The following is an 18,537-nucleotide window of genomic DNA, read 5'->3' as shown; positions in this document are numbered from 1 at the left end:
TGTTTAGGGTGTGCCTATTGGCACACTAAAGTGTCTATTGGCACACCAAACCCTAGCAAAACTTGGGTTTATCTACACAGCGTATAGGGTAATACGCTGCGTATAGGGTAACCCTATACGCAGCGTATTACCCTATACGCAGCGTATTGACCTCTACGCTGCGTAGATAAACCATGGATCTCAGTGCCTGATAACCAATCATTGCACAGAAAACAAGGTGTAACAAGGTGTGTCTACGGTGCGTATAGGTCAATATGCAGCGTATAGGGTTAACCCTATACGGTGCGTATTGACCTATACGTAGCGTACATAAAACATCAGAAAACTTGGGGTCATTTTGGTAGGTTTGAAGCATCAGATTTTGACCAGGTTTATATACGCTGCGTATAGGTCAATACGCAGCGTATATAAACTTTCAGATTTTTGTTTCAACATTCGGCCTACTTGTTGTATAAATTCTCACCCGGTTACAACGTTAACTCGCTTAAATATATAACGAGATAAAAATATATAATGTTTTTTTATTATTTAGTCGACGTCGTCGTTAATTTATTTAGTCGATGTCGTCAAAAAGCGTATAATGTTAAAATTTTGAAAAGCGTATATACGGATAACTTTAAAATATTATAGCTTAAATAAGTGGAAAACCGGGTACTGTTCGAATATGTTAAACCATTTACAGCAAAAGTTTTATATGTACACCCAAAGTTTGATATATACAAGAAAAGTTTGTGCATACATAACAAAATGATAAAATACTCCTGCTGCTGCTGCTGATGCTGATGCTGATGCTGATGCTGATGCTGATGTTGATCCCATTCCGCATCCGCAATGAAGGGTAGTGGAGGTAACCCGTCATGCTGTCGCTGCTGCTGCAGCGCCGCAGCCACCCACTCCAACAGATAGTTGTTCCTTTCAACGTACTGAAGCAGCCGCTGATGTGATGGGTCAGGACCGGGCCAAACATGGCGTGGGAACTGAGGCGCCCTAGGTGGTCCACGCGGCGGTGGTGGCTGCGGAAGAACAACGGCTGGCTCATGCGGCTCCGGCGGCTCCGGATCGTGCGGGGGAAAATACGGGGGGAACTGTTCGGCAGTTGTGTAAGCTCATATTGCGTGCCGTCCATTTGCTTTAACTGTTTCCCGCATGGAAAGTCTTTGGTAATTTGCATTCCGTTTATTGTGTTCATCCCCATCCGCTTTGGCTGTGTCGCCGGGCCTACACGGTCGCGGTCATTCTCCAGATGATAGCCCAACGAATGGGCTATCTTGGTCACGTAGGCGCCGCCGAATAGCAGTCCGCGCTCCTATCGATGATACGCGGAGGTGAAGTACTGCGCCAACGCATAGGCGAGAGCGCACGGCCTCTTGTATAAGAGGCAATATAAAAAAAACAAGTCACCACTCGTACACCGCTCCCGGCTTTTGTTTCGAGCAGTGATCGAAGTGGAAATCATTTTGTGCAAATACCTGCATAAATGTTAACCAGTCAGTAAATACTAATCAGACGACATCGATTAAATGAGGATAAAAAAGCAATATATTTTTGACTCGTTACGGATTTTGACGCGCGTAACGGACCTACGCGCCTTACGAGGGTCAAAACTAAGATCGTCGTTAAATTATATTTTTTATTATTTAGTCGAAGTCGAACCGTAAGGCGTGTAGGTCCCTAACGAGCGTCGAAACTAAGTTCATCATTTTATATTTTAACGACGAACTTATTTCGACGCTCGTTAGGGACCTACGCGACTTACGGTTCGACTTCCACTAAATAATAAAAAAAAAATATTTAGTCGAAGTCGAACCGTAAGGCGCTACGGATTTCCTACACTAGTTGCTATGGATTTCCTACAAAAAATAAAATATTAAATTTGTCGGACGCGCACAACAGCGTTGTCGACTGCACACACAGCAGCAGCGACGGTTGCGCGCAGCACCTTCGTCGAGTCAAGTTAAAACCAAGTCACATGTTTATTCACATTATGTTCTTATTCATGATTCCTTTTTAGCTTGTGGTGGTTGTTAAAATAGTTAAACTGGTAAACTGTTCCGTTAAAACTGTTATAAATTGCAATGAATCTGTTAAACTGGTTGCTGTTAAAACTATTAAACTGTTAAAACAGGTAAACTGTTAAAACTATTAAAAGAGTTAAACTGATGCTGATATTAGCAATTTGGTTAAAAGTCGGCTATTAAAACAGTTTATAGTTAAACTGTTAGAACAGGGATGCCATTCTTAACTATAAACTGTTTTACAATTAATGCAAGTGTATACGCAGCAGCGTCGGCAGCGTCATTAAGTGCACACATAGCAATCGGACACGCGCAGCAACGTCGCACACGCAGCAGCGGCAGCGTCGTCGATCGTGCGCGGCATCGTCGTTAAGTGCACACACAGCAGTCGGATACGCGTAGCAATCTCGTTGAGTGCACAGGCAGCCGTTTGGGCTGCATTCGTAAACCGGCGTTTAAACGGCTGCAAACGCAGCCCCAAATGACAGCGATTTCGCAGCCGTTTGCGGCTGCGTTTGCAGCCGTTTAAACGGTCGTTTACGGCTGCAAACGCAGCCCCAAACGGCAGCGAAATCGCAGCCGTTTGCGGCCGCGTTTGCAGCCGTAAAGGGCGTTTAAACGGCTGCAATCGTTGCACATTCAGGTAGGCCATTTAACCAAAAAACATGGAACATAAGGCGCGTACGGTCCTAACAAGCGTCGAAACTAAGTTCGTCGTTAAAATATTTTTTTTAAATTATTTAGTCAAAGTCGAACCGTAAGGCGCGTAGGTCCCTAACGAGCGTCGAAATAAGTTCGTCGTTACAATATAAAACGACGAACTTAGTTTCGACGCTCGTTAGAGACCTATGCGCCTTACGGTTCGACTTCGACTAAATAATAAAAAAATATAAATTTTAACGACGAACTTAATTTCGACGCTCGTTAGGACCGTACGCGCCTTACGAGCGTCAAAACTAAGATTGTCGTTAAATTATAATTTTTTATTATTTAGTCGAAGTCGAACCGTAAGGCGCGTAGGTCTCTAACGAGTGTTGAAACTAAGTTCGTCGTTTTATAATTTAACGACGAACTTATTTCGACGCTCGTTAGGGACCTACGCGCCTTACGGTTCGACTTCGACTAAATAATTAAAAAAAAATCTGTTTAAAAAAAATTTTTGTTTAAAAAGAAATTCTGTTTAAAAAAATCTTTTTAAAAAAAGCTGTTTAAAAAAAACAGTTTTCTGTTTAGAATAAAAAACAATTTAGGTTTAAAAAAAATATATTTTCTATTTAAATAATAATTACTATTATTAAAATAATAATAACTAACGTACCTGAAGAGCGGATCCTCAATCAGCGTAACCCTCCCCTTGGATTGTCGGTGGTCCCAATGATTGATGTCCGCGATCAGAGTCCAAAACCCTAAAAGCGTGGGTTTATCAACTATTACCAGCCCCTGTTTACACGAATGTTTATTAAACGTTAAATTAATATTAAATCTTAAATGTTATATATTAAAATAATAATAATAACAATACAAAATTTGTGTTAAACGTACCGTCGTATAAAGATCCGTAGCGATCTCAGCCTCCGTATACAAACCGCTATGCACCGCAAACTGTGCAAGTGACATAGAACGCGCCTGGCCAGCCATGCGAAAAGAAACCTCAGGCGGGGGAGGGGGCTGCGCGGGGTCCACAACCTGATCTGGCCGACGAGGATGAAACTCGAACGACGACAGAAACTCGATCAGTATCTCCCTGTAGGTCGGCGTAAACGATAGCTCAAACAGACGATCCCACGGTGAATCAAGGGGAACAAACTCCCGCGCCCAATCTTCAACCGCGAGCTTCCGGAGGGTTTTCCAAGAAACCGCAAAATGTTCACCGACATACATCTTCCGAAGCTTCTCGCAACGGAGAGCAGCGTCGGACTCCGTAGGAAACTCCAAATACGGGTGATTCTCGAGAGGATCCGCCGGTGGACGCTTCCGCCGCTGCGCCTTCTCCGGGTTATTTTGTTCTATATCCATTTCCTCCATCTTTCTCGTCCTGAAAACCAAAAAAAAATATTTTCTGTTTAAAAAGAACAGTTTAATGTTAAACAAAAAATAGTCTAAGTTTAAAATATATATATATATATATTGTCATGTATATTTTTTTTTTTTAAATATACATGAGAAACGCCCCTCTGCGGCTGCAAACGCAGCCCCTAACGGCTGCGAAATCGCTGCCGTTTGCGGCTCCGTTTGCAGCCGTAAACGGGCGTTTAAACGGCTGCAAACGCAACCCCAAACGACAACGATATCGCAGCTGTTTGGGGCTGTGTTTGCAGCCGTAAAGGGCGTTTAAACGGCTGCAAACGCAACCCCAAACGACAACGATATCGCAGCTATTTGGGGCTGCGTTTGCATCCGTTTAAACATCCTTTTATGGCTGCAAACGCAGCAGCAAACGGCAGCGAAATCACAGCCGTTTGCGGCCGCGTTTGCAGCCGTAAAGGGGCGTTTAAACGGCTGTGTTTGCATAATTAAGAAAAACTAGAGTAGTATTTGCAGCAGCATATTCAGTTATAACCCACTAAAATATTCAGTTCTATATTGTTCAGCGACCCATAAACACAATCCAAATCCATAGCAATGTTCAGCAACCCACTAAAATATTCAGTTCTATATTGTTCAGCGACCCACTAAAATATTCAGTTCTAAAATAACAATGGCACCTACAAGCAAAAAACTCCAAATCTGCTTATCTTATTTTGCCAAACATTATCAACTTACACATATTCTAAGTTAAACACAATCCAAATCCATAACGAAGGCCTTAACATATTCTAAGCAACTAGACACAACAATCAAACAAACAATCAAACGACCCCTAATTCACTATAAACCCCTAATTCACTGTAAACCCTAGACATGTAAAGCAACTAGACACAACATTCAAATAAATCAAACAAACACCCCTAATTCACTGTAAACCCTAATTTACAGTAGATACACCCCTGACTTACGGATAAAATACTAAAAAAAACAAAATTAGTTAAATAGGTTGAGTAAATACCTGGTTTATACTTCGAATTCGTGTGTATACGTAGTCACCTTTGTATGTCTCTGTATTGTGTGTGTGTTTGCAATTGGGGAAGAACAGAGCTGCGTAGGGGTTTTCCTGATTTAAATCAGAACCTATACGCAGCGTAGAGGTCCCTACGAAGTGTATACAAAAGTCAAAAAAGGTCATTTGACTTGTGAAATTACCATTTTGCCCTTCTGTTAGGGCTACATGAGGCTGATTACAAGGGCAAAAAGGTCATTTTCTGGCCTTTATATACGATGCGTATGGCTCTCAACGCAGCGTATATAAAGGTCATGAGAATGACCTTTATACCCTTCTGTTGAGCCTATACGAAGCATGGATAGAAGGGTATTTATGACCTTTAAAAACGTTGCGTAGAGAACCATACGAAGCGTATATAAAGGTCAGAAAATGACCTTTTTGCCCTTGTAATCAGCCTCGTATAGCCCTAACAGAAAGGCAAAAAAGTAATTTAACTTATTTTTATTTTGAAACTTTGATTTGGGGGGAAAATCGTCCGCCTTTAACATATGATGCGTATGGATCAATACGCTACGTATTCATGTTGTCATTTTACCTTTTTACCCTTGTGCTGAGTCTATATGAAGCCAAACACAGGGGCTGTTTTGTCATTTGCTTCTCATACGTTGCGTAAGAATCCCTACGCAGCGTATACAAAGCTCCATTTTTTTTATTTTTTTGTGTTTTCCTTTGTTTATTTATAGAAAACAATATTACTTGATAAATAATACAAATATAATTTAGAAAATCTAAAAATAATACAAAAATTATGAATTATAAAAATTAAAAACTCGTTTCCGCTTAATGATACAAACATTATAAATTAAAAAATTTCTACAATTTACAAAAATACAAGTTTCCGCTTAATCTTCGATAACATTTAAACTCGGTTCTCTGTCTTTGTCTGAGTCTAATTTAGGATTGATTAACTCGTAGTAGTGTTGTAACCGCGGTCTATACATTTCTTCCTACCGTTTCGCAGCTATTGATCGATGTCGACCACAACGGGGTCACTAAAGGCATGGGGTAGTCTCCTTCTAACTTAGCATGTATGAAGTGTCCCCCGTCAACATGTATGAGCGTTATCGCTTGAGGTCGTGGATCTAGTGGGGTATCCGTTAATGGGAAGATGGTAGAGCTCCATTTGATGCTTAGCACGTGGAGGACAATATTATATCTTTGCGCTACGAGAAGCCCTACGTGGGGCATTTCCATCCAGTGACTTTGATCGCACCCTTTCACTGAATGCCATTCAATGCTGTTACGTATTTGTTTAAAGTCTCCTTTGTTATATGTTTCGAATACATGCTTCCAACGCGGCTTGTTATGGTCAATCTGCAGTAGTAAATCACTTCGAATACGGGGCCATACGTGTTACGTAAAACCTAACCCGACAGCCACAAACCTGTACCCACAATGACCGTCTGGGGTCACATCTTGTATACGCGATATGTAAGAGTGAAACGCTGATGGAATTTGATTCTTAAACCTCTTAATGCTTAACAAGTGCTCGTCCCCCTTCATTAATGGAAAACCCTGATCATCCCATGTCTCCTTCTTTATAGAACTCGTTGAACTGTTTCGCTGTATTTTAGGTTTTTCAGACTTTACAACCGAACCAGTTCCACGAGAGCCCTCTAACGGTACGTATGAGCTGTGTCGGGGTAAATCGTACCTATGTTTGGGGGAAGCGGTATATACGTTGTTGTCATCGCCATAGGAGCTGTATCTCGCAGCTTCGTCTAACCTCGCAGCTTCATCTAGCCTTTCTTGTACTTTCTTTGATGTAGGCCGACCGTGAGTATTTTGCTGGACGATCGGTGGTTTCTTGGTTGACGATTTCGGGGTGAAGACCGCTTTTATCTTTGAAAGCATACTCTTTTGCTGAATGGGGGACTGCGCCTCTAAATGTTGCCGCACATTATTGAGTTCTGCTACAATATCGACTTCCTCGTCTACCAATTTACACGGGAGCAAGTCAAGCTTACGCCAGAATACATCTATGTCGTCGAGTTGTATCATACGCCCTGCACAGTTAAGTTAATACAGTGTGAGAAACAGCTAAATCGTACAAAATAACAAAAGGTTTGTGGTTTTAATATTTTTACCTGTACGTTTGTAGTTTTCCAGCCTACAAGCACACGGCAATCCACAGCTAAGCCACATATGGCAACCACATGATGCGTTAAGTTTCCGCAACACCTCCAGCTTCCTCATTAGCTCTTTTGCCAGCAAATCAAGTGCTTCATAGGAAACCTTTCCACGTAGGTTGTCCAACAGCGGGTGTCTGTGGTGGTTCATCATTTTTTCGATGCTCTCGGTGAAACTTTTTTCTATTTCATCATACTGAGTTTCAACTATATCAATGACGCATCTTGCTATTCGCTCCAATGAACTCCCGCGCGTAATGTGTCTTTTTAAATTTGCGTGCTGGCTCTCAACTCTGTTGGTGGTGCGCTGACCAAAGTTGCGACACTTATCGGTCCACGCATAAACGAACATTTCTTTATAGTCTTTGAGCTAGTTTTCGTAGACGTAGACGTAATCATAGACACCTGCAAAAATAAAATAATGAAATGTAAAAGCATGTGTAAAATATAATAGATTGGGTGAGTCGTTTGTTGAAGGAACACTTACTTTCTCGGTTGGCAACCACGAGTCGGTTATACATTTTCTCCAAGTTGTACTTGTACATGGGCTCTAAAGTAGATTCGCACACTCTCCGCCAGTACGACATAAATTTCCCCCAATCTTCTTTATTGAACCCTTTCTTGCATTGTCTAACTATATTTTGTTCGATGTGAAAGTGGCATAGAAGCCTGGTAGCGTTCGGGAATACTTTAGAACACGCGTTAATTAGGGCAAGCTCCCTATCCGTGACTATCACACGCGGCATCATACATTCATGCAAGATTGACTTGATCCGCTCAAGCACCCACATGTAGTTACCCCTTCGTTCTTTACAAATAACGGCATGTGCGATACAAAAAGACTTCCCAGTCGACGTCATACCAACAACCTGGACAAATGGCATGTTGTAGTGGTTTGTTTTGTAGGTCGCGTCGATCAACATCACGTGCGGGAATGCACGCCACATAGTGATTGAATAAGGATGAACAAAGAAAATCTCTGTTACGACATCTGTTTTGGGTTCCTGTCGGGTGTCATAAATGAATCGGTGGTCATGCAGCAGGCTTTCTAGTGCCTGCATAGGAGACTTTCCGTCCATTAGTGTCGCTCTAATTTTTTGTACCGCATTTTGCACGTCTTTCTGAACATTCAGGCTGTCGGGGAACTGCTTTCTTAGGGTTTGAAATATGATACGTGGCTCCATGTTTTGAGCAGTTAGCTGCTCCAATAGCTTGTATTCGGCTCCAGTAAATCTACGCACAAAAGCGTGGCCCAACAGACTCCTCGTAGGTTCGTGGTTATGGTTCGCGTTGTCCACTTTTAACTCCTACGTGTATTCGTCACGTCCCGGATGGCGAGTAATGAAAATGGGCAACCGATTTTTTTGCTACCAGCTTTCCTAACTGTTGCTTTACTACGATGCTCACCACTACGGTCGCACACAAGCCATACCATCCCAGTAGTACCACCAATATTTTTCGATCGGCGGGTAACAATTACGTAACCATACTCCTTTCCCGTTTCTTGTACCCAATTCTTCAAATCAGTTAGAGACATGAAACGCTAAAAAAAGTTACGTTAATAATAATAACAACAATAACAACAACAACAACAACAACAACAACAACAACAAGAATAATAATAATAATAATAATAATAATAATAATAATAATAATAATAATAATAATATTTTTAACAATAACAATAATAATTATAATTATAATATTTTTAACAATAATAATAAAAATAATAACAACAACAACAACAACAATAATAATAATAATAATAATAACAACAACAACAACAATTATAATTATAATATTTCTAACAATAATAACAATAATAATTATAATTATAATATTTTTAACAATAATAACAATAATAATAATAATTATAGTTATAATATTTTTAACAATAATAACAATAATAATAATAATAATAATATTTTAACAATAATAACAATAATAATAATAATTATAATAATAATATTTTTAACAATAATAATAACAATAATAATAATAATAATATTTTTAACAATAATAATAATAATTATAATTAAAGTATTTCTTACAATAATAACAATAATAATAATAATAATAATAATAATAATAATAATAATAATAATAAACAACAACAACAACAACAATTATAATTATAATATTTCTAACAATAATAATAATAATAATAACAATAATAATAATAACAATAATAATAATAATAATAATAATAATAATAATATTTTTAACAATAACAATAATGTGATACCTCATTTATTTGAAACGGATTGCCCGGGGTAGATGGTTTATAAAGTGGTGTGTTACGGGGCTCATAACCATATCCACCATATTCTTCGTATCCACCGTAGCTTCCGTATCCACCGTATCCACCTTTACCCCATATCTATCGTATCCACTGTATCCACCTTCACCCCCGTATCCACCGTATCCATCTTCTACCCCGTATCCACCTTCACCCCGTATCCACTGTAATCCGCTTGTTGCATGTACGGAGATTCATACCCGTATCCGTATCCACTGTAATCCGCTTGTTGCACATATGGTTCATCAACAGGTGCATTCTCAGCACCGTATCCACTTTGTTGCATGTACGGAGATTCATACCCGTATCCGTAATCCGGATACACTTGATGCGCCGGGTAATTTGGTTTATCAACAGTTTGAGTGGGAGTCTTGTTCAAGTCTGGCAACTGTGTTTTTGATCAACAGGGACTCCAGACACAACCTCCTCCTCCTCATTGGCAGCATTTGCTCCCCATGTGTCGTTAGAATAGCGATTACCGAAATAATTCTCGTTCCTAAATGATGACATTTTGGTTTGGTGTGTAACTTGTTTACTGAAGAAGAAGATGAAAAAGAAAGCAGGAGGAGATGAACTCGAAGTGAACAGAGATGCATGGATAAATAGAATTTCAAATTTAATAAAATACGCAGCTTATAGCTCTCTACTCCCCGTATTACTTTATTCACGTGCCTAGACAACATCGTATCAGTGTCAAATCAGTCTGACATACGCTGCGTATTGAGCAATACGCAGCGTATAGAGGTAACCCTATACGCTGAGTATTGGTCAATACGCAGCGTATGTCAGACTGATTTGACATGGTACTAGGTTTGACTGTCTGGTCGTGTACCTGCCCCTAACATACACTGCGTAGAGACCTATACGCATCGTATAGAGGTAACCCTATACGCTGCGTATTGGTCAATACACAGCGTATGTAAACCCTAAGTGTGCAGATAGCCTGCCAAGGTGTGCAAATAATGAGGGCCTTTGTTTATTCACATGTCACAACATTGTTAGGATCTACACCATGTGGTGGTGGTTCACCTAAAAATTGCATATGTTGTAGCAAGATTACCTACAAACAAACACCAGATTAGGGTCAAACATATTCTTAAGCATTATAAAGCTTCCATTTCTCTTTGTCTAATTAGTTGACTCCCGATTGATGCTACACTTTATGCTGATACATATATACCTTATTGTGTCTCATTTTAGTTAGAGTAAACTTCCGTTTTGCTCCCTGTGGTTTTGTCGTTTTAACAGTTTTGCCCCAATCATTTAAAAATAATCATTTTCCTCCAATAGTTTGCTATGTTTTTTTTCATTTTGCTCCCCGACACTAAATCATACACTTAAAGGAAGGGTATTTCGATAATTATATATATAAGTACTAAATTATTTATTATTAATTCCTTAAATATGTTTTGTCTTTTTATTTATTGATACTGAATTAAAAAATACAAAACCTATCTCTCTCTCTCTCTCTCTCTCTCTACGTAATTAAAACTCATCTCTCTCTCTCACTACAACCCCTCTCTCTCTACTCCTCTCTAACAGATATTACCACCGTCAGCCACCATCTCCAGCCACCACCACCTCCCGAGCACCGCCACCACCACCATCTCCGGAATCTGGCCCAAAAACTTATTGTTCACTAACGAATCAACCTCAGAGATCCACATTGCTCGAAAAAGGTAACTGGAACCGGTCCAGACAAACTATTCTCACTCAAATCAATCACCCTAAGGGGGTGGGGGCGCTACACTATTACTAAACAAAAAGCATAACAGAGACCTTAGAACATAAAACCTTCTATTTGAAAATTCCGATTCCAAAGCACAACAGAACAACTTCGATTTAGTTGAGAAAGAACGCATAACAAGTTGTAGTTGGAACTTCGAAATTCGTTTCCGATTTACACTTTACTGTTCCTGACGATTCTATTTCCACCCCCACCCCCACGTTCACTAATCTTTTTTCCCAAGTCTCAACTACAGAGCCCAATACGATTAGTTAGTATACATGAAGTAAATCGTAAAACGGAGGCATGGAAGAAAGGAAGCCCAAAGCTAGGGCTTTAGCAGCTTTACCCTTGAGCCGGCCCTACTCACACCCAAGCCTAATGTTCTGAAACATGGTTCAAAAATATAGATTCAACACTAAAGAGGAAGAGGAAAAGTACCTGGAGGTCCGGCAGTGCTGAGAAGGTGGTGCGGCGGCGCTAGGGAGGTGGTCCGTCGAGATGGTGCGGCGTCAATCTAGGGTTTGGGGGAGCAGTACTGGTGTGATTTGGGAGGGAATGGGTGAATCTCCAGCCCGCCAATGTTTTGATAAGCAACATGCTCTAATAAAACACCAGCCCTTAGATTGCCTTATGATCGAACGGCTAGGGATTGATTAAAAGGAGAGGACACGGATAGGAGTTTTAGCGGCGACTTTTCGGAAGTCGTCGCTAAAGAGGTCGCCGCTATTGCTAGTTTTTCTTGTAGCGTGCATTCCATCACTCACAACATCCAATCAAGTTCCGCCACGTAATCGATCTTCATTCCATCACTAGTGATAGATTTTAGTGGAAATACCCATCACTTGTATTGTTTGGTATATATATAGCAAAATAAAAACAAAAAAAAACAAACGAACGGTCAAATATTGAAATTCAACGCGAAGAGTCATCTCCACGTGTGAACATTGGAGCCGGCGGCGGTGTTTCACTATGGAAAACGCGTGAAGAATGGGTTACAACGGGGCGCCCCGGGTCCCCTTATAGCGATAGTAGCTATAACATGGATGTTGATGATGGAAAGAGCACAACTGGAACTGTGTTCTACTTTTGTGATGCTCCTATCGCATGGAACACCCAGAAACAATCTACAGTAGCTTTATCATCTTGTAAAGCTGGATTTATGGCAGCTGCCTCAGCTGCATGTCAAGCCTTGTGGTTACAAGGACTATTAGAAGACTTAGCTGGTTGGAAGCAAGAGAACAGGTCAGCAATAGCTTTAATGAAAAATCCAATATTTCACGGATGAAGCAAACATATAAGTACAAAATACCACTTCATACGAAAATGCGTGGAAAAGCAACAAATCGAAGTGGAGCACATAAGTGGTGAGGAATTGAAGGCAGATATATTAGCGAAGGCACTTCCAAGAATCAAATTTATGGAGATGCGCGAACTACTAGGCATCAAAGACCTCGCGATACAAGATCGAGATTAAGGGGGTGATTGTTAGTAAATCATGATCTCGTTAACTAAGTTAGAAAATACCGTTAGTATAGTTAGTGTCAAATATTTAAATAGAAGATAGTTTGTGTCAGATATGTAATTAGTATCAAAATAAGTGAATCCACGCGTTCACTACCGAACAGTCGCAATGGTTCGCCGGTGATACTCCGGCAAGTATCAGTAGGCCATTCTGGTCATTTGTAAAATTATCAATCACTTACAAAGTTATAAAGAAGTCATTTCCATTTATTGTGTACATCATATTTGTGTTAATCGATCCAATTTTACATCAAAGAGTGGGGTGTTCTCTGATCTTGTTGTTCTATGGTTATCATTTATATACCATTGTACGACTTCATCCAGGCACACTTTTGGTTAGCTGATCGAACCAATGTCATTTTTGTGTCCTTTAGCATCCCATGAGTCTATTATTGCTCTTTATGAATATTTTTAAGATGAGCAAAAATCACTAGAAAAATCTACTATAATGATTTGTTACTTGAGTCTATTGTTGCTCTGTATGTTGTGCACTAGTCCTAGTAGCTAGCTAGTAACTTCTGTGTGAAGATCAATAATCAAGTCCATCCGAAACGGTTCTCGGGCCGGTATCGTTTGTTTATTTGTTTTAGTTAGTAATGGGTCAAACTGTTTATTGTTTATATTATGTATTTGGGCCGGAGGCCAAGTCTAGTGGGTCGAACAGTATATCAAGTCCAGTTAGGTTATGTAATGTTAGAGAACAAGCGGGCTTGGGCCGATGTTGATGAACCGGTACGTCAAGTAATAACCGCACGAGCGGTTATGATGGAAACATCATATCTCTTCATGAAACGGTGTGACGTTTGAAGACGTACCTGTTCACTGCATATAAATCCGGCCGCAACCCTTGTTCATAAAAGGTTAAGTCAGTACATACGTCTCTGTATTGCAAGTTATTATATTCAAGTTCAAGTTCGATTCAAGTTTGTTCGGTTAGTTTAGTTTATCATTCAGAAATTTCAGTTTGTTCGTTTTCATGATGATGTATTGTGATTACTGTGGATTGTTTGAAAACGATTGTGTGTGCGGTCACAACACCGTCCGTTCCGAATGGTCCTGGGTTTCCGATGACGATGATACCAACATTGGTATCAGAGCCAAAGGTTTAACAGGAACCGAAAGGAGTTGTGATCATGATGGGAACCGGGTATGTGGAGACAAGGGAAAATTGGTGGAAACCGATTACGGTGAAGATGTTGTTCGTAGTGGAAAGTGCGGCCGGGCGGCGGAAGAGGATGAGTACGCGCAGGGGAAGCCAACCATACGAACCGGGAAGTCACCGGTGAAGAAGTTTCCAAAGAAAATGGTTCCAAAGGGGTTCGTGAAGAAGTCCGGTAAGAAAGCAAATGCACCGGTGGGTAGGCCAAGGAAACCGGGAATCCGTTGCTTCAAGTGCAAGCAATTTGGTCATATCGCCCCGATTTGCCCAAGTAAGTATATCAATTTATCGCCGTTACCAATTGAAAGTGATTATGTGGTTAAGGATACTTGTGGCGGTAAATGGGATTCGATATGGGTTGTTGATCCTACGTTCAAAACACACATGACGGGAAACCGGAATGTGTTTAAGTGTTTCAAGAGGCACTTTGGGGTAGTGACAAACGAAAGTAGGAAGGATTTTTCGTTTGTGCATGGTATTGGAGAAGTTAGAGTGTCGGTGGACGGCAAAGACAAGACGATCCCGTGTGTAAGTTATGCTCCTAGTCTAGACAAGAACGTGTTAAATCTAGAACAACTTTTGTTTCAAGGGATAGAAACGGTTACAACGGGGGATACGTGTGTGTTAAAGAAGATGTTTGGATGTCGCTCGAAAGGGTTCGATATTTATGAAGATAAGTCGGAAGTTGACTTGGAACAAGATTATCTCAACGCATTTTATGATAATCTTGGCGTTGACAACGGTTACAAGAAAGAAAAGAAAGAATTCCAAGAATGTTTGGGTGATTACTACGAAAGGGAATTCGAAAAAGAAAGAAACAAGAAAAGGGTGTACGATGAAAATTCAAGGGCAAGAAAGAAGGAAGTTGTGTATTCCAAGAAAGCAAAGAAGGCGCTTTTAATTTACATTGAAGGCGAAAAAGATAACCCGCGTCAATCAAAAGAAACGCTTCGGGAACGAGCGTTAATTCTCTCACAACTCGAGGAAGACGTTTAACACCCTAACACGCTTTAACGGAAAAGACGCAGCGGAAATTCGTGCCATAAAAATTTCTTTCATTAAAAACGTTTTGACCTACTTGCAAATTCATTATAGAATACCTTCTTACAATATATGCATCTTTTGAACTCATTTACAAAACAAAAACATAACTTATAACTATCATTTTACAGAATAAAACACAACTCGTGTGTATGTAATTACTCTCTCATACAATCCCGTACAATCCTTCACGTGACTCGGTCCTCGATCTCCATTCTTGCTGATTCTCCGTGACCCGATCAACCTGCGCTCACCACATACATTCATAACGTTAGCACATATTATAAACGTAAATAAGATTCCTCCTTACTGACTATTCTTTTCATTATCTCGTCACATTCCAGCTTTCTATCTGATTATACATTCCGTGGTGAGACTTCCTCGTTGTACCTGCGTTACACTTCGTTCACAAGGCACGCTATTATTATCGTCGATACTTAATTTCATTGAATACATGCATATATATACGCAAACGTTCACACATAACCACCCACATACTTGCGTACCTACATACATACGTGCGTGCCTACATACGTGCATATCTACATACATGCCTACATATATACTCACCTACTCACATACATACGTTTCCAAACGCGTTTGACGCGTTGCCCAAGCATTCTCTTTTACTAATCATGTAGGTAAATCCATACCTATATTTACCTAAGCCTTTCTACTTATTTCGCTCCATATATAAATGCATACACACTCATCACGTCCCATAAACATTCTATAATAAGTTTAGAATACGATTCGGGACTTCTTTTCGGTTACGGGACTGTTTTGTACGAATTCTGCACATTATACTGATTCTGGCAGCTGATGCACGGCCATGCGTCCAACCGCACGACCGTGCAGTTCCTACGACGTTGGGGGCACTGGCAGTGCACAAGCTAGTGCAATGATTTGCTCGAAATCGCACGACCATGCGGCCAAGCGCACGACCATGCGGCTAAGCGCACGACCATGCGGCCAAACGCATGACCATGCGCCATTTCGCTGCAGATCCGTTTCGATGTCCGAAAACGCTAAAACTTGCGTAACTTTTGAACCGTTTACCCGTTTAACCTCCCGTTTCTTCCCACATGCTTGTAAATTCACATTCTACCATATGAACTTAAAATCCTACCTCCGGATTAAGGAAATTCTTAACTTACATGCATTCAACTTATTACTATTTTCTAACTATTTGACCCGTTATGGGTATCTGCGCAATAAATGTTTTATGACATACAAAACCATACTCTTCGCTTTCACACATGACCCAAAACATTATTCTAATCAATTAGCTTGTTTCCGATAGACATTTAAGGTTATTTGCCCGATATACCTATCAAGGGCGTTTTTGTCAACTTTGTTCCATCCTTTACAACCAAGAACTTCCTTGCATATTTAACCAATCCTATCACTTAACTACAACTCTAACGTACATACCTTGCTCGGATCAAAACTAAGATCCATTTAATACTTCGTCGATTTCATACAACTCATTCCTAATTGACCTCAATTATCATACTTAATTAAGTTGCAAATAACTTTACATAAACAACTAAAAGTGATTACGTAATTCACTTACCTTGTGCATCCGTGCTCGCAACCGCTTCCTTGCCTCATCTTGACCCGTTAGCCTTCCATGCTTGGCCCATGCTCGTGTGATTCCAATTCTTTCATGTCGCCATGCCATAATCATGTTAGTATTCATGCTCATTCAAATTAAACACATATTTACCTATTCTTATCAACATCGACTTTTACTAACATGCTTACGACATGATTTGTCAATCATAATATTTAATATCTTCGAATTTCAAATTCATTATCACACATAACACAAAATCAATGCTCACTTACTTATACTTTCATAACTCTACATTCGACAACCATATCTTATAAGAATCAACTTAGCATAATCCTAATATCATCCTTTGTTAGTGAAGTCATACACCATATACATTTAGTGTATGTTCACCTTTAACCATAATTAAAGGATTAGTTGACCGCATAGCAACCTCACCCATTCAAACACAATGTACAAGCTCCTAATGCATAAGTTTGACCGACATACACTTTCAACCCGAATTCATATACGAGTCCTATCTAAAGCATATTTTTCAAGTTAGTAAACCACTACTTTTATCACAATTGCTTTCTATACATGTAAACTCACAACTTGCATACAATTTCACATACTAGCTTGTACTAGGCATTTCATCAAACACTTGGTGTGCGTACACCATTTAATGCACAATGTACAACTAATTCATGCATAATATTACAAGTTCATATCAAAATCATCAAGCTCCACTAGAATCATATAATTCTCATAATATACCCCAAATTAACTAACAATTCCTCATTACATACAACATCATACATAAACTTTACACAACAATTAAGCATACATGATTATCCATAACATCATCTTCACTTCCACAAGTGGGTTTCATCTCTAATCATCTAATTAACCTAAACCACGTATAATCTATGCTCTATATCATGATATTAATACATTCTCATGCTCAATTTCATACAAATTCGTGGGTTGATCAAAACCCACCTCATATCAAAATCACCAAATCAAAAATTATGACTTACCACATGTTTAGCAAGGCTAGATGATCGTGTATTTAGGTCCATGCATAAGATTTGGCCTTGATTTCCATTCCAATTATCTGAATTAGGGTTTGAGAGGGGTTTCCCCCTCTTCTCTTCTCCTCTGCTCGAACACACATGTACGCCCAAGTGGGTGTTGGGATTTTTTTTTTTTGTTTTATATTTCATCTTCCAATTGCCCATTTTCAATCCCTCAAGTTTGAGCATTTAACCTTTATTGACCATCCTTTACTATAATGCATTTTTTTTAACTTAAGTCAAGAGGTTTCTTACATTCTAACTAGGTTAACATTCCTAGTTATTATTATTTCATGCTATATAATAGAAGACATATTAGAAATTATAAAAATTCGGAAATTTGGGGCGTTACAAGTCTACCCCCCTTAAAAGAGGTTTCGTCCCCGAAACCTTTCTCATTCAAACTAGACCAATTCTACTCTTACCCCTTTCAATTTGTTCATCCACAATACTTATATTAAATTCTGCTCTGAAGCTCTTATTAGCGTCTTTTACTTTATAATATTGACTCTTAGCACATATCATCACTAGCGTTTCATTCGTCGAATTCATTCCAATTGTATATAATCATTTGTCGTACAAACCTAAGTCTGAAGCTTGTTTCTAACTTCCTATATAAGCATATTACATTCATATATTTGCTAATCGAAACAAATCGATTTATTTCTTACTACCCACACATCATATGCTATTTTTCATTTTGTTCACTATGAGCCATCCTAAACATTCCATTACTATCATTACCTCTGGTTGCCTTTAAGCTTTTGGGAGGGGTCAATATATTATCATACGTATATTATATAATCATTCAAAGACTTATTATTACGACTAAGATCACCCTTCTTAAACTTACTTGTCCGTTCTAAACACGAAGACCCAGCATTATTTCCATGGTTACTAATTGTTATTTATG

At 39.4% G+C, this 18,537-nt stretch overlaps 2 protein-coding genes and 1 long non-coding RNA gene across 3 annotated transcripts; all 3 read right to left on the bottom strand.

The window, feature by feature from the left end:
* Positions 1-649: 649 nt before the first annotated feature.
* LOC118480389 lies at positions 650-5,143 on the bottom strand. Its single transcript, XM_035975191.1, has 4 exons — positions 5,062-5,143; positions 3,558-4,050; positions 3,334-3,455; positions 650-1,469 (listed from the first exon to the last, which is right to left on the bottom strand). The coding sequence occupies exons 2-4, from the start codon at positions 4,038-4,040 to the stop codon at positions 1,307-1,309; spliced, it is 768 nt and encodes a 255-aa protein (XP_035831084.1). The 5' UTR covers positions 4,041-4,050; positions 5,062-5,143; the 3' UTR covers positions 650-1,306.
* Positions 5,144-6,468: 1,325 nt separating this feature from the next.
* LOC118480232 lies at positions 6,469-7,596 on the bottom strand. Its single transcript, XM_035974969.1, has 2 exons — positions 7,203-7,596; positions 6,469-7,121 (listed from the first exon to the last, which is right to left on the bottom strand). The coding sequence occupies exons 1-2, from the start codon at positions 7,594-7,596 to the stop codon at positions 6,469-6,471; spliced, it is 1,047 nt and encodes a 348-aa protein (XP_035830862.1).
* Positions 7,597-11,382: 3,786 nt separating this feature from the next.
* On the bottom strand, positions 11,383-11,832 carry LOC118480388. Its single transcript, XR_004862359.1, has 2 exons — positions 11,711-11,832; positions 11,383-11,519 (listed from the first exon to the last, which is right to left on the bottom strand). It is a non-coding gene; the product is annotated as an uncharacterized LOC118480388 (long non-coding RNA).
* Positions 11,833-18,537: the final 6,705 nt, after the last annotated feature.

The sequence above is a fragment of the Helianthus annuus genome, chromosome 7 (assembly GCF_002127325.2).
Source record: "Helianthus annuus cultivar XRQ/B chromosome 7, HanXRQr2.0-SUNRISE, whole genome shotgun sequence".
Taxonomy (NCBI): Eukaryota; Viridiplantae; Streptophyta; class Magnoliopsida; order Asterales; family Asteraceae; genus Helianthus; species Helianthus annuus.
This window is presented reverse-complemented; position numbering and strand designations above follow the sequence as displayed.